Source organism: Brassica rapa, chromosome A01 (assembly GCF_000309985.2).
Source record: "Brassica rapa cultivar Chiifu-401-42 chromosome A01, CAAS_Brap_v3.01, whole genome shotgun sequence".
In the NCBI taxonomy this organism is placed as follows: domain Eukaryota; kingdom Viridiplantae; phylum Streptophyta; class Magnoliopsida; order Brassicales; family Brassicaceae; genus Brassica; species Brassica rapa.
The window spans coordinates 1,071,044-1,091,210 of record NC_024795.2 but is presented as its reverse complement, the minus strand read 5'-3'; the positions used below and the strand labels follow the sequence as shown (position 1 = coordinate 1,091,210).

The following is a 20,167-nucleotide window of genomic DNA, read 5'->3' as shown; positions in this document are numbered from 1 at the left end:
TCTATTTAATATCATACAAATCATATAGAATCCAACTAACCAACAAGATCGAACGATTCAGAACATAATTTGCATTTACTTTTGCACTCACCTCGCCGTTCTGGCGCGCAGCTTGATGATAATTTCCATGGATATCAAGATAGCATAGTTGATGGTGATCATTAAATAAAAAAGTAGAGAAACTACTTTCTTAGACGGATTAATTAAGGAAAATTGCATTGTATAGCGTACAAAAAAATTATAATTTATTCTATAACTAAATACCCTAATTTACCGATATACAATGTGACTTTTATATAATACTGCTATTTTATCCTTTTATCCTACCTACTGGCAAAACTTGCAAACAAAAACAGTTTTATTAATAATTATTAACAACAAAAGTAATTCGTGTTCTCTAACATTCGCACACCTTTAATTAATCGATGGTGGATGGTTTCGTTTGGTTCGCATGGGATACAAGCGTCCTTATGCACCCGAATTTTTTTTGCATGGCATGTAATTTGAATATCGACTTAATAAAAGAGGTTAAATCTTACAGTATCATAATATAATTGTCACAAAAATGTGCAATATTTTTTATTTCGAAAAATATTAAATTAATTCAACCAAAAATACATTTTACAAGGAAAGTTGCTTGTTCGAGAGTGAGACGAAAACCAAATTTAGCTTTACATCACAATAGAGGGTTATCCAAAAGAGAACCATGTTTCCATGGCCCCTTTGAGTGTGTAATGTATTAATGTTGGCTGTGTAAAATAAATAAATATAGGAACGCAGGAACAACATAGCGTTGACACTTGACATAAGCGACTACTAAAAAGAGAGAAAACGAAAATTAAGTAACAAAAATGTTAAGGTTTAATACTACTATAAGTTTTACATCAAAAGTAAAAGTCAAGATGAGAGGTCCACAATTGAGCTAATGCACCTTTTGCCACTTTCGGGTATTATTCGTTTGTACCAAAACAAAAATGTAAGTAATATGTATACTTTTCTCAAAGGAAAATGAGGTATATATCGCCTTTTCTGTAATATTTTAGAGCACATGCCTTGTATATTCTACATGCGTCGCAAAATTGCGACCCATATGAACCATGACGAAGAATTGGAATTATTCATTTCACTATAATCTAAATTCAATTAGTTCAAGAGAATATAAAGGTACACGTACTATATTTTCTCTGAAAAAGACGGATAATATTCTGCAATATCTTACTTTCACACCGCTTGTTTTGTATATATTCCCGGCACAGAACTGCGACCCATACAAAACATAATGAAAAACTATATCACTATAAATTTAACAATTGGAGTGTTGACCTAGAACAAAATTGTGCGGTTGGAATCGTTTAAAACAATTAAGATCATTTCGTAGTTTATTACCATGACCTAGACAACAAAAAATGTTTCATCACCTGAACTTGAAGTTCCAAACACCAATGGAAAAGGATTAATAAAATTTATTGGTTAGGAATAAATTATATATAGTACAATTAAGTGGATTAGACTTTTTCTTAAAATATATAAGATAGTGGATAATAATTAGCATTGTTAAACTTATAACTTCGCAAGTACGTACGTTCGAATAATCTCTATGTCCACTAAGCTTAAATGGTGTGTTTTTTTAGTATACCATCGAGAATATTCAACTAAATTCAGTATTTGGTAGTTTTAATTATATGAATGTGGATTGTGGAATATTTTCTTGTATTTTAAATCATTATAGAACAATTGTAGCTTAGGTTTCATTTTATACATGAGTAAACAAAATGAATCGTACGAATATTTTTTTTCGTGGCCGAGTGGAGAACAAAATTTAGTCACAAATTTCAAATAAATCTTAATTTAAATCAGTGGTTACTGAAGCAAATAATCATCCAACTAGTTCGACAGAAGTATAATTCCGCCCGTTGACATATGCAACTTTTTCATCACTACATTACTTTTTTGTTGTTAGTTCAGGCCGGTCCATAAAATCGTCCGAGTGATGACTGACCGGGTTATTAGGTATTCGATAGCAGTTCATGATATATAGTATTGGCTTATATTAGTACATCATTACTCGGATTCAAACATACATAATAATACTCAGACTTTTTGAGACCTTTGACGTATATCATCCAAAATCACATTAATATGATAATTAGACACATTAAAGTATTCATGTTCTTAGTCACATGATATTAGCCAATTACTAACTGATCAGATTAGCTTAGAGAGTAGAAGAAAGTATACTTGTACACGGTTCACATTTACACATCTTAATTGAGGAATTTTCCCTTTGTTCGATATCTTCTACTTAGACATAAACACACAATCGACAGAATGAATCCAAACATTAGTTACACGATGATTTGATCAAAAGATGGATTAAAAAAAATTCACATGGTCGTGAAGATGTAACTGGGTTAAGGCTGTGGCCCAATTCACGGCCCATATTTAATTTAGGCCCACGGGTTTAGATTATTCTCCAAGCAAATAAAGAAACGTGTCCACTCGGAAAAGAAAATTTCATTTTTATAAAAACTCTCTCTTCCGCTTAAACCCTAAGAGCTTAGCCACCACCGTGGGGTTTATCGTCGTCGGCGAACCCAGAAACCGACCGTCAAAGATTTAACCTTTAGCTCTGTTTCTCAATCTCAGAAAAAGGGTTCTTCTCAAATCTCTTCCTTGGCGTTTGTTGGTAACCCAATGGCTAGATGGTTTCCTTTCTTCTCCTCTTCTCCTCCTCCTCCGTCAGATTCTCCGGCGAATCAATCCTCGTCGGAGTCCAAAACAGAGCGCGATGAGCCCAAAGGCTCGGGCTTTGATCCCGAGGCTCTGGAGAGAGCTGCTAAGGCTCTTAGAGAGATCAACAGCTCTCCTCACTCCAAACAGGTAAGTTAGCAAAGAAGGGTCTTTTCGTAATTTACGGAATTAGAGGTTTTTGTTTCTTGATTCAGGTGTTTGATCTCATGAGGAAGCAAGAGAAGACTCGATTAGCTGAGTCAGCAGCTGACAAGTCTCGTAACGATGCTATTCAAGCACACAGTGATATCGTGAGTGTTACAAATAATCACAAGCCTTTAGATATGTAATAATATGATTTGTTTAAATATGTGCAGGAGAGACAGCAGAGATTAGCCGAGGCACAGAGAAGTCTTTTGCAGACAGAAGCACTAACCAAAGCTCAGACTCTTCGGTACGAGGACGAGTTAGCCAGAAAGAGACAGCAGACAGATCACGAAGCTCAGAGACATCACAACGTTGAGTTGGTGAGGATGCAAGAGGAGTCTTCCATGAGGAAAGAGAGATCGAGGATTTCAACAGAAGAGCAGATCCAAGCTCAGCGACGCCAGACCGAGAAAGAGAGAGCTGAGCTCGAGCGAGAGACGATCCGCGTCAAGGCCATGGCTGAAGCTGAAGGGAGGGCTCACGAGGCCAAGCTTACAGAGGATCAGAACAGAAGGTTGCTTATGGAGAGGATAAACGGTGAGAGGGAGAAGTGGCTAGCTGCGATCAACACAATGTTTGGTCACATCGAAGGAGGGTTCAGGACTCTGTTAACGGATCGGAATAAGCTGATTGTGGCTGTTGGAGGTGCTACAGCGTTGGCTGCAGGTGTTTACACTACTCGGTATGCTTCTCCTAACTGGTTCTGAAACAGTCTTGTTTGGACTCTAGTGGATGCTATTAGGCATGGGCATTTCGGGTATTGGTTCGAGTATTTTGGGTGGCGGGCTAGAAGATACATTTACTATCTGACCTATTTTTGGTTCGGGTAGTTTTGGGTTAAGATTTGTTTGGATAGTAAAACTAGGAACCGAAAAATATCTAGAAAAAATTGGTTCTCATTTGTTTTGTTATTTCGGGTAATTCGGTTAAAATATCGGATATTTTAGGTATAATATCAAATAATTAGGATGATTTGAATAAAATCTCGGATATTTTGGATTATGTTGGTTATTTCGGATATAGCAATATAGGAACCATTCGGATATTTAAAGGATTTCGGTCCGGTTCCGTTTTTGGGTATTTTTGTTCCGGCTCGGTTCTTCGGTTCTGTTTTTTTATTTGCCCAGGCCTAGATGCTATACTCTTTGATCATCTTTTAACTTAATCTATTTGGTGATTCTTTTGTGTTTAACAGTGAAGGAGCTAGAGTTACGTGGGGATACATTAACAGGATGCTTGGGCAACCATCGCTTATCAGAGAATCTTCAATGGGTAGATTTCCATTGGCAGGCACAATGTCTCATTTGAAGAACAGAATCTCAGGGGTAGCAGCTGCATCTGCAGCCAAAGGATCAAAGCCGCTTGACAATGTAATTCTCCATCCTTCTTTAAAGAAGCGAATCGAGCATCTCGCTAGAGCTACATCTAATACCAAGTCACATCAAGCACCGTTCCGCAACATGATGTTTTATGGACCTCCTGGTACTGGTAAAACTATGGTGGCAAGAGAAATAGCTCGAAAATCGGTAAGCAGCCATGCCCTAAGGCAGCCTCACTTATGTTTTAAATGCCTTCTTCTTTTGACATTATTGTATTGGTGCAGGGTCTGGACTATGCTATGATGACAGGAGGAGATGTTGCTCCCTTGGGATCACAAGCTGTTACTAAAATCCATCAGATCTTTGATTGGGCTAAGACGTCTAACAAAGGTTTACTTCTTTTCATTGATGAAGCTGATGCTTTTCTATGCGAGTAAGATCCCTCTCTCTCTCTCTCTGTCTTGTTTACTAACAGTAAGATGACTCTGATGATTGCTTGTTTTATGCAGACGTAACAGCGTTTACATGAGTGAGGCTCAGCGTAGTGCCTTGAACGCTTTACTCTTCAGAACCGGTGATCAGTCCCGAGACATTGTTCTTGTCTTGGCTACCAACAGACCTGGAGATCTCGACAGTGCGGTTACAGACAGGATAGATGAAGTCATTGAGTTCCCACTTCCAGGCGAAGAAGAACGTTTCAAGCTACTCAACCTCTATCTCAACAACTATTTGAAGAAGAATGAAGAAAACAAAGACACAAAATGGAGTCATTTGTTTAAGAAGCTGTCGCAGAAGATTAGAGTTGAAGATGACTTGACTGATAAAGTGATCTCTGAGGCTGCGAGGAAGACTGAAGGATTCTCTGGCCGTGAGATCGCGAAGCTCGTGGCTGGAGTACAAGCTGGAGTGTACGGAAGGAAGGATTGCGTGTTAGATTCTCAGCTTTTTAAAGAGATTGTTGAGTATAAAGTTGAAGAGCATCACCAGAGGATTAGGCTTGCTTCTGAAAGTTGTCAGCCATTGCTCTTCTCTTAAGCCATTCTTTTTGGTTTATATTTGTTGTTTACTAAGTTAAAAATCACAAATTAAATTCTTTAATAAAAATATTGTGGTGAAACAATTTGGATTCTTATTTTAAAGATTTTCTACAGAAGCAAGAAATTTATTGAGAAGTTTATTGTAGACGAATGGTCTCTCCAGTTGCACCAAGTGACCTCCATTCTTTATAATTTCCATGCTTGTCATCTCTCCCAATTTTCTACAGTATGAAAATATGAATCGACATATATATATAAAGCTAACTTTTATGTAGAAAAAAATTGAGAAAATTTAGCAATTATGAAAGAAAATAAAAAGTTGATTAGTAGAAAGTAGAATTAAACTCACATTCGCAGATCTTTAGCAAATTCATGACTGAAGAATTGATCATTTTCACCCCATAAAAGATGTATTTTCTACAAGCAATATAAATTAAGAAATGTGTGTAAATTATTTTCATATGATTGTGATAAATTAGCTTATATAGAGCAGATTTTTTTTGCTGCAACTAGTCATAGGGATGACTCATATGCTTTGCTTGTTTCTTAAATTTTTTTAACATTAGTTAACATTGGGAATGAACTGAAAGAAAGAAAAAAAAAACCTCTTGTAGCATATAATATTTAAATTACCTGAGGAAAACTTGCGAATGTATTGCCATCGCTGAGGACTAGAGCTTCTAAGAGTTCAGCCCTTTCTTTCCTATTAGTAAACATTGTCTGTGCGAATAATCACACTGGTTACATATATTTTTGTAAATGCAAATATTTCACATCTGTACTTGTTTCTAACGTCATCGTCCATGATTCAACATTGATATATTATATATAATATATCTGGTTATAAGAGAACTTTCTGAAAATAAAATAACGGATGCACCGCACCTTAAGGTAATCTTTTAGTGGCCAACTTGGGAGCCAAATGCGTTTATGCATAGCGACGGAGAGAAGAAACTTAAGTCCATTAACCGTTTTGGGTAACAAGACATCCGAGATTGAGCTAAACCCAAACCGGTTTACATTCGAGTCAGTCATAACCGGAGGCGAACCCGACACCACTAAAGCCTTAACCATGTCCCCATGCAACTCCGCAATCTTGAACGCCACAACGCCACCGTAGCTAAACCCGACTGGGACAAACGTTTTCACACCAAGGATACGCATAGCCTTAACCAAACACTCGGCTTGAAACTCCGGTGACCGGTCCGGTTTATCGGTGTACGACTTACCGAAGAAGAGCAAGTCCGGTATATAAACAGAGTATCTCTTTGATAAAGAACGAACCTGTAACGCCCAAGTCATCACTCCATCGCCGGCAAAACCATGAATGAGTAACACGGCCGGTTTATCGGTGGTTTTCTTTGGTAACCAGAAATGAATATTGGTTCCTGGTTCGGTTTCTACGGTGTAGGGAACAATGCCGGCTGATTTTACGATCATGCACATCGAGGATCTTAGTGCAACCACCAAGTTCACCATTATAAAGCTATCGAAATTCTCTCTTTAATTTTTTTCCTCTCACGACTTCGTCTCTTAGCTTAGAGATATGTTTAGAGTGATATTTCTGTAGTTTTTAAAGAGAGATATGTTCTCAAATTAAAGAAAACGATTGATGGGTGTGCGTGTGATCGTAAATAATAAATTAATGATATGGGGACCAAACAGTGCAATGTACTGCAACATGCAATCATAATCTCCTGGTCATGGTTAATACACTTTCAATCACATGCCACAATTGTATATATCGATGCTTATATTGTACTAGATCCATGTTTGAGTTTTTTCGGTAATTCTTTTATAGACATGTAGATGAGAACTTAGATTTTAAGTGAAGTGTATTATTGAAAATATTAAAGCACAAGAAGGAGTTTTTAAAAAAATTCTAAAATAAGAATAAAAATTTGTCACGTTTTCCTAAAGCTTTTCTCGTCCTTGGGATTTTCATAAATATATGAGATGGCCCCGTGGGCGTGGATGATCCAACTGCTACCGAGACTATCTCTTGATCCCATATCTTCTCCTTAAAGTCACCCATCTAGTCTGCATACTCTTTGTACCTAATATTATCACGACGGTATTAAATTCCATGCCTGGCCCTCCAGCTTACGGTTTATGTAACAATGATAGGTACAATAACAAGTACAAAACTAAATTGATTGTATGTATGTTTTAGTTATAAAGATTAATTATTTTGATAATAATCTTTACAAAATCTGGCTCGAATTCCACCAAATATTACATATATTGATCGTAACAAAAAACAAAAACAAAATCAAACAAACCAAACCAAATGATTATTCACTTTTGAGATAAAGATTGCATATATATATATATATATATATATATATCAAGATTAAGTCTAACTTAATAACATTCTAAGATGTGTTTATTGAATGAGTTTTTCTTCAGAATGAACGGATGCAAGAAACTTTTTGAGGCGCCTATTGTAAACACAAGGCCTTTCCAGTTGCACCAAATGACCTGCCTTCTTTATGCTTTCTATTGTTGTGTTCTCACCTAATTGTCTGGAAATACCAACAACGCCAAAGATTAGGAGCAATACAGATCAAGCATTTCAAATGGTAGAAAAGATGACTAATTGTTATGGATAGTCTTCGAACTTACGTTTTCATGTTTTTAGCTAACTCGAAGTCAAAGATTTGATCACTTTCACCCCACAATAAATGTATTTTCTGCATGCATACACAAAAAATAATAGATCAACCCTAAATAATTTTGTTTTATGGATCTGTGATACAATTTCGTAGCTAGAATCTAGAACCAATATATTGCACTCAGATTTTTTCAACTATAGTAAGAGTTATACGATTTACAGATGTTGTTGCAATGTAATTAATTTGATAGGCATTAATATCCCACATGTATGTAAACATAAACGGATTTGAAAACATTTTTATACGTACCCATGGGAAATGAGGGACTGTCACATCCTTGTTGCTGACTTCAACAGCTTCTAATAACTCAGCTCTTTCTTTCCTGTTGTTGAACATCACCTACCAATTTCACCAATAAAAATAAAATTTCTGAGCACATACATTCAAATTACTGAAAATGGCTCTTTTTTTTTTAAACACCTGAAAAATGTTTCTTTTTCAACATTTTTCCTATAATAATTAAGAAAATAAACGATAGTAGTTTTAGCTAACTAAAACAATAATCATTGGTAGAAACATATATAGATCTTAGTCACCCAACGGGAGTTAGTTAAGAGTAGTTGAACAAATTATATCTAAACTACCATATCATATATTCTGTTTTATATAGCCTGCCATATATCAATAATCTGTTTTTGTCATTTCATTTTATAAAATGTTAGGTGAACAAATTAGAGCGCGTAGTGTCAAGTTCAAACAGAAGGATAGAAAACAACATGAGAAAAACTAGCTACTCTGAATGCCTTTACAAAAAAAAAAAAATTAACTACTACTGAAAATAAAATTAGTGAATGATACTTAACAATAAATATTATTATTTTTTCTGAAACCTGTAGGTGCAGTAAGAATAATTAATGTATAAGCATAAATTTCTATGTTAATTAGAAGAGGGACAAATTTTTAAACTTGTGTTAGCAAAATTATCCAAAATTGTTTAGTTATCAAGTTCGGATATTGACAAAAAAAAAGGTATACAAAGAAGCAGTATACTTAGCGAGGCCCACCTAACTCTTAAAATCACATAATAAAGAATGTGATACATATGAATATATTAACGTATAATATTTTAAAATTTTTGTTATTATGTTTTATATCAACCATCCTAGGCATTATTCTGAGGCAAAATTAGTTCTTAAAATGATATAGAAGAATTTCAGGACACTGGAACATATTAATTCATAACTGAAAAACATGTCTCATCAATGTGAAATGGTGGAACATTCCTTTAAAAATGAATGAAATCTCATAGCTAAGTACCAGACAATTATAACTAACTACAACAATGGAAATACATTCTTTTAAAATGTTGGTCATTAAATCTTGTTAGAATCACAGAAACGAAAAGGCCAAAATATAGCTTACATTTTCGCATAGAAATATATCTGCTAAAAATCTACAAAGTGAAATATCATATTTTACTCCACAGAATATCGGTATAACTTATAAGAAAACTATTATTATTATTTTTTTTTTTTGAATATCAGGTTCTGGTCCGAATCACTTAATCTTCTCGAGCCGAAATCCTGATATGTAATATTAGTCTTGTTCCATAATTATTTTCACTAAACAGATAACATAAGTAAATCAACTTTAGGCACTAAATTAAGTACCTCAATGAAGTCTTTGAACAATCGTTTAGGAAACCACAAGGGCTTATGCACGGCAATGGTGAAGAGAGCCTTAAGTTCCTTAACCGAAGTCGGTAACAAGAGTTCCTTGGAAGAACTAAACCCTAACCGGTTCAAGCTCGACTCACTAATGGAGTCGGTCATCGCGAGTATCGAACCGGACACAACCATTGCTCTAACCATCTCCGGGTAAGCCTCGGCAATCTTGAAAGCCACCATGCCACCGTAGCTAAACCCTACGGGGACAAATTTATCCACGCCGAGGATACGGAGCCCCTTGACCAAACAGTTGGCTTGAAACGCCGGAGACCGGTCAGAGTTATCGGAGGAGGAACCACCGAAAAAGAGGAGGTCCGGTATGTAAACCGAGTACTTCTTGGATAATGCACCGACTTGAAACTGCCACGTTACAATTCCTTCAGCTGCGAAGCCGTGGATTAACAAGACCACCGGTTTGGTTGGTTTATCCGGTTTAGCTGGTTTCCCAGTACGGGATTTCTTCTTTAGGGTTTCTTTAGGAACCCAAAAGTTCATCTTTGTACCTGGTTCGATCTCTAAAGTGTAGGGAATGACACCAGCCATTTTCATGAGACCGTTTAGCAATGGCTTTTGTGCCTCGACCCAGTTCACCATTGTGCTACTTTTTGGCTCTCTTTTTTTATTTGTGGAGAGATGAGTGATTTCAGAAGGATCAACTGGGAAGCAACATTATATAAGCTCTGTTTTTCGTGTGCGTGTGTGTGTGTTTAACACAACTTGTGAAATTGGGTTTGGAATTTATTTTAATGTGTTTGGTGTTAGGTTGTTATCTTGGTTATCTAATTTTCCTTTATCCACTCCTCTAAGTAGAAGAATACTTCTAGAAATTAAGATTGTCAAGTTGATCAAATGACTAATTCATGTTTAAAATTTTATTTAAAAAATCACGTTTAATAAAATATTAATACAATCATGGTGATTCATTAGTCAATTCTAGTTAGAGAATATATATTTGTCACGATAATACATTATGCTTTCTGAAATTTCAAACTATTATACAGAAATATATGTTTTTTTTTAATTTAATTTAAAAGGCTGAATAAATTTACATGAAAAGAACAAAATAAATGCATGGATGCTAAAAAAATTAAAAAAATGCATCGGTGCTTTTTGGGAAAAAAATATAGAAATTCACTTTCTAGTAAATCATATATTTTGACCGTCTCCTGTATTTGTAGGATTCTTAGGTGTGGGTTCAGGTTTAACAACAAAGTGAGGCAGAAGTTCTTTCATTTCTGGTACCCACAACTAGCCGTTATCCCCTACCAATCAGAAGAAAAAGACAAGGTGAAATATACTCCCTCTTATTCCCCCTCTTTGGTAGGGTCTGTCTTAGTGATCGGGGTTTGATTGATGTAAGAAATTTAAGTATTGGTCAAAGGCCATGGCCATTTTAGGGTAATTGTTTTTTTTTGGTTGGAGTAGCAGACCTAATTAATTACAGTTAGACGGGGAACCGGTGGATGGGGTCCATTTTACTTTTCATGTAGTAGTTTAGACAACCTGCATTTCCTACTTCCGCGTTATATTGAAAAATTTTATTTCCTCGTATAGAAATATTGCGTACCGTATAAGTATTATATTTATGATTTTCAAACATTATAGTAAGCATAAAAATTTGTCTTTGGTATACTTTTCTTTGTTCGTCTTTGGTAAACAAACGTAGGTATGCATAGAATTTGACCCAAAAAAAAGAAGGTATGCATAGAATATGGCATTGGTGGTGGTCCATTCTTTTTTTTGGAACAAACATATTCAATAAATTGAAAGAACTTCCGACCCAAGTTTAACCCATAAATAAACTTATAATAGAGACTGCCGCTAGGGTATGTTTAGCCAACAAATCGGCCTCAACATTGTTTTTGAGATTGAAATGCGAGAAAGAGATATCGAGAGGCGATCTTTTGGATGTCATGGACGATTCCGTAGATTTCTTTAGCCTGCAAGTCATTGTTGATTGTTCGGATGAGCGTTAAATTGTCCATTCTAATCTTCCAAATTACGTTAATTAACTTATGAATTTTCTCCCGACTTTGAATGAGGTAAAAATTAAATGGGCTTAAACCGAATATAAAGCACAATTTATTTTCTGTTATATTCTTAACACTAACATGTAAAACATTAAACATTTTACTATATCCGTGATAAACAAAAATGAAGAGCGGAATATTATAAAATCTTACCTTTTTATACAAAATTTTATTCTATATTTTTAAACGAATTTGACAAATGTTTTGGTATGTAATTGACATATTGTAGTACATCAGATATCATAAAAATGAGGTACCATTTGATCAAATTTTTAATACAAAATTTTTATTTACTTTAGAACTCGATCGTCTGAGAAAGAAATATACATGATGTTATATTTTTGATTATCTCTAGGAAAACTTAAAAATATTATAACTGATAAGTCTTCTTGTTCTACATTCCTGGAAACATGAACATCTTCAAGTCCGATAATTTGTTCTGCCGTTTAAATGTTAGGAATGCAGAAAAGTCATTATTCTACGTCCCTGGAAATATCTAGACAATTCAAATCGATTTTTGTTCTGGCGTTTAAATATCTACAAATCAAATTGAAATAAAGCTTTTATATGAGAGTGAAAGGCGTTATGAAAAGGATAAATATTCTTCACATGGAGTGGAACAACAGTGTTATACAGAGACTGAGAGAAGTAGCCAAATTCATGGCAAAATTCCAAGACAATTAGGGCCATAATACGACAAACATTCAGCTTGTCCACCATGCAGTCAGCAGATATATTTTTTCAAGATTAAACGCTTAATATAATACGTGCAAAAAAATCAAAGGAAGATATGAATAACATGGTGAAAATCACAAATCTGGAATCACGGTCAAAGTAGGCACACATGAGAAAAAGGTTAAAAAGTACCTGAGTATACGTATCATTAGTTGATTACCCGAGAGAATATTCAAAAAGTCATGAAAAGAAAACACAAGTAGCTTCATACGAAATTTTATTTTTAAAAACTTACACAAAGACTATAAAATAAAATATATATGTAAAGAAAATAAAATTAAAATTTAAGACTTTCTCCTTTTTTTGTTTCGGCTAAAAGGTATCCAAGGCCAAAACTCTTATGGGGAAAAGATATGAAACGGTCATAACTCATCACATCGTACAATCATGGACAAGTCTGGTCCGGTCGGCAACGTTAAGCCTCCAAGACAAGAAGGGATCGGTCGTGATATCATGGCTCTCTCTGACGTCATCAACGAAAGAATATTCGTTGTTGTTAGCCGGCGAGTAATAAGGAACTCTTTGCGTATTTTGCTGTTGGTGGTGAGTCCAAGGCGACGATGATGCATAATAATGATTATTATTACTGTTGTTATTATAATAGTAATCTGCACCTCCGTGATGATCCGATGCCGGAACACCAAAAGCCGTTAGTCCTCCACCGGAAGTAGAGTTTCCGGCTGCCGACGCACGTCTTTCTTCCTTCTTGAATCGGATTCCACACGCATTGCACAGTGACTGACCAAATTAAAAATGATAAAGTTATAATAATCGATATATTTTAATAAGCTACAAAATGGACTAATAGTCGGTAGTGTAATATCGAACAAAAGTGGTAATGGTATATTATAGGATGCTGTTTTTAAGGAGTGGTATTTAAAGTTGCCATCTCGAGTTTCAATATTCACAAGATGACTTCATTGATTTATACTTATATTTGGTCGAAATAAATAATGGATCTAAAAGTTTGGATAAGCCGAAAAATAAAATAGACTAATAGTATATGGTTTGTAACGATTAGTGTGCAATGGCTACATGTTATATACCTTGGGACCACTTGGACCGTTTCTCCAAAGAGGAGTAGAAGTGGTATCACAGTTAGCGCATCGGCGAGCGACTAAGTTGTTTCCGCCGCCTTCACCGGCTTTCTTGCCACCGTGCGAGAAGTCCCATGAGCCTAAGGCGTTGGAGATATTGTTCGAAGTATGAGTAGAGAATCTACGGTCATCGTCGTCGTTGCAGAGGCGAGTGGAGGGAGTTCCAAGGGAGAGAGTGCAGTCAACAGAAGCATAAGGCGAGGAGTGATGATGGATGACATCATTTTCAGAGGAGAAGAACATTGACAAACCCATCACTTACGTAGGTAAATGATTTTAAGGAAAATCGTGTTTCGAGAGATGAAAAGGAGGTGTGTGTGTGTGTGTGTGTGTGTGTGTGTGTGTGTGTTTCGTATGGTGATTCTAATTAAGGAAACGGTGAAAGAGTACTCAGCTAAATACAAAGGAGTCCACGTTGCTGTTGTGAAGTGGAGACAGGAGTGAGTATTTATAGAACTTTGGTACGTAAGTACTCGACAAAAAGACCAAAATTTGGTCCCGGTGTTATGTATGTAATGTATGACTCAATCCATATTGAATTCTTTCTTCTTCTTTAGATTAATTTAGATGAGTATATATATATGCTCCTTTAATTTGTCTAAAAAAGATGTTACAAATGAATATTTAAATATGTGTTGGGTCCTTGGTTCAGTTCTAATAAAAGACTTTTGTTGATGTTACATACGTTATATATTTCCATGGGATTACAATTTTCTGGATAGTATTCCAAATAAATAACTCTAATAATTTAAGAATAGTGAGCTTTTTGCGATTAGTAATTGATTTTGATTTACATGTTCTATTATTATTATTCCGTTTATTTAAGTCAATTTTATATTTGAATACTTGTACAATTTTATTGCATTCCAACGTGATTTGTTAGAATGTATACAAAAATAACTTAATCTATAAAACTGTACATCATTAAACGTAGCGAAAACAATTCTGATATCTTTTCACCGTTCCGTATTCATTTTGTTTCATTAACGATATTGTTTTCCCACTCTTAACACTGATTTTTTTTAAATGTATATACAAATATGCTATTATTAAGTCAGCAAGTAGATCACAATATTTTCAGTGTTGTTTAGATATATTTCACTCTAAAACAATACTTTTTGTATGGACGAAATTGTTTCACACTCCTAAGCAAACTACAGTATTATAATTAATTAATAAAAAGAGATTGTTAACAATTAAAAAGTAAGTAATAATAATGACAAGTTCAATCTGCAGACAAAGTGGAGGGAGAGAGATAGAGAATGTAGAAAAAAGAGGACCACGTGACTTGGGATGTCACGGTCTTCAAAGGATCTGGTCTCTTCTCCGATCACGATCATCTCCAAACCCGAATCTCTCAGTCCCCTTCTTCCACACGTCGTCGCTTGCTTCACCGCGTCGACGTGTTATACTCTCAGTTTTTGCATGAGACTTTTATGTCCTTGTGATTATAACGTTCACCGCACTAAATTATGTTCAAGTATCACGCATTCTAATATGTGATATAATATGACTCGTTCATTCTAATTTTAATTTTTATCGGATGTCCCCGAAGGGACATGTTCATTCTAATTTATGTCGTTCAGAAAAGGTCTTTTAAATTCCACATTCAAAAATATAGCGACATCTTCTCTATATGCATGTAACACTAATTTCTAATGTAATCTTAGATGAAATGTCATGAATTTCAAAACAAAAGTGAAATTCAGAATATGAATCAGCTGGTCTTTTACCACTATAGAAACACTGTCGAGATAGTATTTAATTTTATTAACCTTTTTTAACAGAAAAGAAGAGTGTTGAAATTTCACTCAAAAGATAGTATTTACAATTACAACCAATGAATGTTAAACTAAATACTCACGCGTACTTCAGTCGTTGCGAACTTTGTATGCATTTAAACATTAACGTTGTCACGATTGTGGGAAATGCATGAGAAATCTTAATCGCCAAGGTCGGTACTTTTAAGGAGCTAACGAATAAAACTAGCCAATGCTCGAGTTAGAAGTGACATATTAAAGGGATAAAGGTAAAGGTGACCCAAGTGAGATACTTTACAATGATTTTAAAAGCAATAACATTGTGTTCTTTCTTTAGCTTGGCGAGAGATAGATTTATTGGTTAGTCAAAGAAGCAACCTCCAACTCAAATATAAAATTATAAAATAAAAGGTTACAAAGAGAATGAACCCTTCAAATGAATACACTATGTAGCTCTATAAAAGATCTTATATTCTTCATTGCTTATCTTTTTTTTTTAGTTGGATCAAATCACGAAGTAATTACGTTACTAACAGATCCATCTTGTTGTTTTTTTGTTTTGCACAAAGTAAAAAGTAATATAGAGAATATATAGCTCTACAAAACGCAAAACAGCTGAGTTTGATCTAAGTGGAAAACAGATTAAATCAAAAGGGTAAGTAGACTCATTACCGATAAACAAAATCAGATTCTCAAGTAAGATTTTGAACTGCCATTTTTTAGTTTTAAATTGACATTTTATTTTATCGTATTTTATTAATTAAAAACATCTTATTTGTGGTGATCATAATTATGATTATTAACACACTCCCCATAATACGTTTGTAGCCGGATCTCGGGTACTTCGCGAAACCAATTTCTAATGTTATGTCGATTTTGGTTCAACATAACATATTAAGTTATACAGATTTTCATTTTCTTTTAATCGGAAAGAAAGGTACTCAATAAATAAAAACTGAATCATATCCGTAGTATATTATCTTTATTCTACAACTTATTTACGATGTGAAACTTTGAACATAAATGCAGTGTCATCAACTTATAGTATTTGTTATTGACCATCCAGTGAGTTTATAGTTTAACGAAAACAATCAATTGAGTTTCACATCACGATAAATACAATAATCTTCTTTGAGGGCGTGTACCGCCAAACATGAACAGACAAAAATATGTGTGACCAGAAAGGGTATGACACTATGAATATTAAGATGAAACATCAGGAATAGAGCCTAGAGAGAGATCGAACAAAGGAATCAGATCGGTCTTGAGATTGGTGTTATTTTGTTCAATTAAGACGACCACACCGCTTTCCCAAAGATGCTTCTTTCTCAAATACACATAACTTAACACTTTGATTCATGACACATAAAACCTAACGATTAACCCAAGACACTATGTGTTCGACTTTGTAATTGTCATGTCTCTCAACTCACGTGACTTCTAATCTATAACCTCCATTTGAATTTATTTTATAAGTAAGTGATTTAGTAAAGCACGTTGCTTCCTATATATAAAATCATGTGCCAAGGTTGTGCATACAAGCAAAAATTAATTAATAACCAAATACAAGGTATGATATAACGTGGTTTAGTTACAGATTTAGCAAAGCTAACGTGAGCTTTTCTTTAGGCCGTACCGTATCCAAAGATGAAAGAAAGAAAGAATGAAAGAGAAAAAAATATTTTATACATCAAAGGCAACAAGATCCAACTGGAATGTCTTTTTTCTTTGAATATAATGCCTGTGTTGTGTCGTTTTACCGATTGTCCCTTTAGATTACTCGACCATATATGTCATTTCACTTACTAATAATCATTTAAAATAAAATATTTTATATTAGCTAAATCTATTTTTACTTTAAGAACATAAATTACCTCGCATGATTTTTTAGTAACCAACAAAAAATCATCTAATAAAACAATAAAATATTTTTAAATTTTGAAATGAGTATAACTATATGCTTTCAGTCTAAAGCTTAACAAATTTTATTTGCGATTTTAAAATAATATTTGAAATTAGAAATCCGCTTTAAACTACTTCATTAGTTGTAAATGGACCACTGTTTTTTTTTTTTTTGAAACACACTTCCATTAAAAACCTTAACCGAAGTTAGGTGAGGCCATTAGGTGAGGCCATTAGGTGAGGCCATAATGGCGAGTTCAACATCTTTGACCTGTTTTGCTAAACAGTCTGCAACTGTATTTCTCTCACGGGAGATCCAGTTGAAAGTGATAGAATCAAAAGAAAAAGCAAGAGAACTGATATCAGAGAGAATGCCATAAAGGCCAGCAAGAGATTTTCCATTGTTGATACGGTTTTGAAACAAGGCTTGTCAGTTCTTGACATAGAGAACCACTTTACAAATATTGGCTTATCCATCAGCTCTAGCAAAAAGGCTTTCAGGACTGTCCAGAATGTTGAGAACAAGATAGAGGTACATTTTTATACCAAGTGTCTTTCGAACAATTACACAAGGTAACATTCTCTAGACTAACACATACATAAACTTTTATGACAAGAAATTTCTGCTATTTGGCTCACTACTTAATTTTCAAAAGAGCAAGGACTTTGGAGGAACCTTATTAGCTATAATGAGAATAATTAAACCTTTATTTTTCTTATCTTGTGTCTTCTTCTTTCTGCGTTATACATACATATGTATTCAACTCTCAGCTAGCTGCTGATGCAAGAGAAGTGGCCGGCTCAGAAACAACATCAGCTGCATGGAAGCCGTTTGGTTCCGTATCCTCTAATCCCCAGTACTTTGCGGTTTTGACATCGTCTTCATACATTTGTCTTGAAAACTCCTCATGATCATACGCTAGTGTTGCTTTGCCTCCAAACTCCTTGGGGAGATTCTCAACATCAAAATGTGATTTCATCAGTTCATCACTTGTTTTGTCTTTTGGGTACACAAATTTGACCTTTTGAGCTGTGCGTGGGTCCAAGAAGAACTTAATAGCCTACATGGAGAAGAGTAGGTAAAATGAATGGCTCTTTAAAAAAAAAGTGACATTTTGATAATGAGTTTGTTTAATGACTATGTTACCTTGTAGCCTGCTTGGAATAGTCTTGGTGGATTATAGAGAAAGGCCATACCGAGTCTCTCAGGGTAATGATTCTGGAGAATGTAGACAATGTCCCGTGTCGTTTTCATAGGGACATTAGCGGCCATAGACCAACCAGTGAAATCGATGAGCCAAGACATTTGTTCTTGTCCCCTTGGAAGATTGAGGATTGCATTTTCAAGAAGATAAACCAAATGCCTGATATTACCTTCTGCTGATGTTGAGTTCTGTTTTATAAATATTAATTGAGTTTTTAAAACTTAGAAAATATTTTTAAAATTAGAGAAATATTATGTGAAAAACGCTTACGTACCTGCATTGTAGGTCTCATTATAAGCACTACTCTACCTTGTCGATCATGAAAACTAGCTCTTGAAACTTTACCGGTCTCACCTTCATGAGCTACTTGATGCTGGAGAGAAGAAGAAAAGAGATGATTCAAAGCGGAAAAAGATACAAAAAATCCGGTAAGTAAGTTAAATTTACCCAACGGATCTCGTGAGGTTTGTATGTTGATCTCCACTTAAGAGTCTCCTCAATCATTTTCTTGGCTTTTTCGACATTCCAATTACGAGCATCCAAATATCTCCTCAAGGAAGCATCAGAGCAGAAAACTAAACTATGTCCCGAGAGCGGTCCTAACGCAGATCTCAATTTGCTAACCTGAATGTTTGGAGAGGTTATATTTAGTAATACTTTGGTATTTTATATTAATGCTCCCCACATAGTGAAAAAAAGAAAGAGAGAAAAGCTTCGTGTACCACTGTACCTTGTTATCTTGCTGAGAATCGTCATCAAGTTGGTGAGCATTCTTTCTCTTAAACATGTTTGATATTAACAATCCTTTAGCTCTAAGTTGACAGCAAGAATAAGCAGTTTTAATCCGATAGGAGTTATTTTAGATTCAAGAATCAGCTATAGTAAATTTGATCGACTATTAATAGATAATTAATGGAACATAAATCTAAGCTTTATACAACATGGAGATCTTACAAAGAGGTGAACAGTTTGTCAATAATCTAAGTTTGAATCTTCTTCAAACATACTGTATATGAAAATTCTCTAGAAAAAAAAATAAAGTCCTTCTGGAAACGGATATAATTCAAAGCATCTATTACAAAGTCCTTCTAGAAACGTATATAATTCAAAGCATCTATTACAAATTTCATGAATGGTTTTTTTTTTTTTTTTGCAAAAGAACTTTCATGAATAGTTAACATTGACATTAGAGCTAAATCTGTTATAATAAAAACTCCACCATTAAAGTTGTTTTCTTTTCAAAATTCTAATAAACGGCGGTGAATAACATCTATTTGCAAAATTCAGTAAATATCAACTAAAAAGTTAATTTATATAATAAATAAATAAATGAAATTAATGAAGTTTAGTCGTCGAGATAGTCTTGAAAACAACAGAAGCCTTGATCAAATCGATCGAATAACACGTACATACGATCAAGAAACTTGATTTTTAGACAAACGAAATGAAAATATAAGTTCGTAAGTGGTAAATGTAAAGAGAATCTAACCTGATAATATGGATCTCTTTGTATGAGTGATCTAGAGAGAAAGAGAGAAGGATCAGTTTTGGTTGTCACGCTAGTATCATTCCCACTTTTAAAGGACTAAAAGGCTAGAAACGTGGGAAAGATGATTTTGCAGACATTAACTAATTTATGTGGAAAGTAAAATTAATAAATTTGTATTCAAACACTGGGCCATACATGTTTATGTGAAAGGCCCATTGGTTGGTCAATAGTAAATACTATTTTAGTATTTATTTTTATATAATTAATTATCAACTTTGGCGTTTGGTAGTTTAGATGAAAAAAGTGCAGTAATA

The 20,167-nt window shown here is 34.5% G+C and overlaps 5 protein-coding genes across 7 annotated transcripts; 1 reads left to right on the top strand and 4 right to left on the bottom strand.

The window, feature by feature from the left end:
- Positions 1-230: 230 nt before the first annotated feature.
- On the top strand, positions 231-5,438 carry LOC103867193 (ATPase family AAA domain-containing protein 3C). The gene is made up of 6 exons (XM_009145277.3): positions 231-2,880; positions 2,946-3,041; positions 3,108-3,619; positions 4,133-4,463; positions 4,541-4,689; positions 4,766-5,438. The coding sequence occupies exons 1-6, from the start codon at positions 2,695-2,697 to the stop codon at positions 5,289-5,291; spliced, it is 1,800 nt and encodes a 599-aa protein (XP_009143525.1). The 5' UTR covers positions 231-2,694; the 3' UTR covers positions 5,292-5,438.
- LOC103867291 (monoacylglycerol lipase ABHD6) lies at positions 5,333-7,208 on the bottom strand. Its single transcript, XM_009145378.3, has 4 exons — positions 6,179-7,208; positions 5,927-6,013; positions 5,643-5,710; positions 5,333-5,514 (listed from the first exon to the last, which is right to left on the bottom strand). Exons 1-4 carry the CDS (start codon positions 6,770-6,772, stop codon positions 5,391-5,393), a joined length of 873 nt encoding a protein of 290 aa, XP_009143626.1. The 5' UTR covers positions 6,773-7,208; the 3' UTR covers positions 5,333-5,390.
- A 237-nt stretch (positions 7,209-7,445) lies between these two features.
- On the bottom strand, positions 7,446-10,279 carry LOC103867095 (monoacylglycerol lipase ABHD6). Its single transcript, XM_009145164.3, has 4 exons — positions 9,579-10,279; positions 8,218-8,307; positions 7,919-7,986; positions 7,446-7,818 (listed from the first exon to the last, which is right to left on the bottom strand). Exons 1-4 carry the CDS (start codon positions 10,227-10,229, stop codon positions 7,680-7,682), a joined length of 948 nt encoding a protein of 315 aa, XP_009143412.1. The 5' UTR covers positions 10,230-10,279; the 3' UTR covers positions 7,446-7,679.
- On the bottom strand, positions 10,260-17,265 carry LOC103866996 (GATA transcription factor 19). The gene is made up of 2 exons (XM_009145055.3): positions 13,447-17,265; positions 10,260-13,138 (listed from the first exon to the last, which is right to left on the bottom strand). The coding sequence occupies exons 1-2, from the start codon at positions 13,750-13,752 to the stop codon at positions 12,773-12,775; spliced, it is 672 nt and encodes a 223-aa protein (XP_009143303.1). The 5' UTR covers positions 13,753-17,265; the 3' UTR covers positions 10,260-12,772.
- Positions 17,266-17,637: 372 nt separating this feature from the next.
- Positions 17,638-19,974, bottom strand: LOC103866906 (phosphatidylinositol transfer protein 3). 3 transcript variants are annotated; one of them, XM_033290544.1, is made up of 7 exons: positions 19,713-19,805; positions 19,361-19,367; positions 19,095-19,189; positions 18,812-18,988; positions 18,639-18,737; positions 18,307-18,552; positions 17,638-18,220 (listed from the first exon to the last, which is right to left on the bottom strand). In XM_033290544.1, exons 3-7 carry the CDS (start codon positions 19,149-19,151, stop codon positions 17,927-17,929), a joined length of 873 nt encoding a protein of 290 aa, XP_033146435.1. In that variant the 5' UTR covers positions 19,152-19,189; positions 19,361-19,367; positions 19,713-19,805; the 3' UTR covers positions 17,638-17,926. The 3 variants fall into 3 exon arrangements, with proteins under 3 accessions (XP_033146435.1, XP_009143191.1, XP_033146430.1); XM_009144943.3 differs by lacking the exons at positions 19,361-19,367; positions 19,713-19,805 and adding an exon at positions 19,854-19,974 and having other exon boundaries at positions 19,095-19,176; XM_033290539.1 differs by lacking the exons at positions 19,361-19,367; positions 19,713-19,805 and adding an exon at positions 19,848-19,924 and having other exon boundaries at positions 19,095-19,190.
- Positions 19,975-20,167: the final 193 nt, after the last annotated feature.

Coding starts and splice junctions, on each gene's coding strand:
- LOC103867193 (XM_009145277.3), top strand. CDS start 2,695: ATGGCTAGATGGTTTCCTTTCTTCTCCTCTTCTCCTCCTCCTCCGTCA. Junction 3,042..3,107: donor TTCAAGCACACAGTGATATC/GTGAGTGTTACA, acceptor AAATATGTGCAG/GAGAGACAGCAGAGATTAGC. Junction 4,690..4,765: donor GCTGATGCTTTTCTATGCGA/GTAAGATCCCTC, acceptor TGTTTTATGCAG/ACGTAACAGCGTTTACATGA.
- LOC103867291 (XM_009145378.3), bottom strand. CDS start 6,772: ATGGTGAACTTGGTGGTTGCACTAAGATCCTCGATGTGCATGATCGTA. Junction 6,014..6,178: donor CACTAAAAGATTACCTTAAG/GTGCGGTGCATC, acceptor TTATTCGCACAG/ACAATGTTTACTAATAGGAA. Junction 5,515..5,642: donor TTTGCTAAAGATCTGCGAAT/GTGAGTTTAATT, acceptor TTCATACTGTAG/AAAATTGGGAGAGATGACAA.
- LOC103867095 (XM_009145164.3), bottom strand. CDS start 10,229: ATGGTGAACTGGGTCGAGGCACAAAAGCCATTGCTAAACGGTCTCATG. Junction 8,308..9,578: donor TGTTCAAAGACTTCATTGAG/GTACTTAATTTA, acceptor TGAAATTGGTAG/GTGATGTTCAACAACAGGAA. Junction 7,819..7,918: donor TTAGCTAAAAACATGAAAAC/GTAAGTTCGAAG, acceptor TGGTATTTCCAG/ACAATTAGGTGAGAACACAA.
- LOC103866996 (XM_009145055.3), bottom strand. CDS start 13,752: ATGGGTTTGTCAATGTTCTTCTCCTCTGAAAATGATGTCATCCATCAT. Junction 13,139..13,446: donor ACGGTCCAAGTGGTCCCAAG/GTATATAACATG, acceptor TAATTTGGTCAG/TCACTGTGCAATGCGTGTGG.
- LOC103866906 (XM_009144943.3), bottom strand. CDS start 19,151: ATGTTTAAGAGAAAGAATGCTCACCAACTTGATGACGATTCTCAGCAA. Junction 18,553..18,638: donor TAATGAGACCTACAATGCAG/GTACGTAAGCGT, acceptor TTTATAAAACAG/AACTCAACATCAGCAGAAGG. Junction 18,221..18,306: donor TATTCCAAGCAGGCTACAAG/GTAACATAGTCA, acceptor TTCTCCATGTAG/GCTATTAAGTTCTTCTTGGA.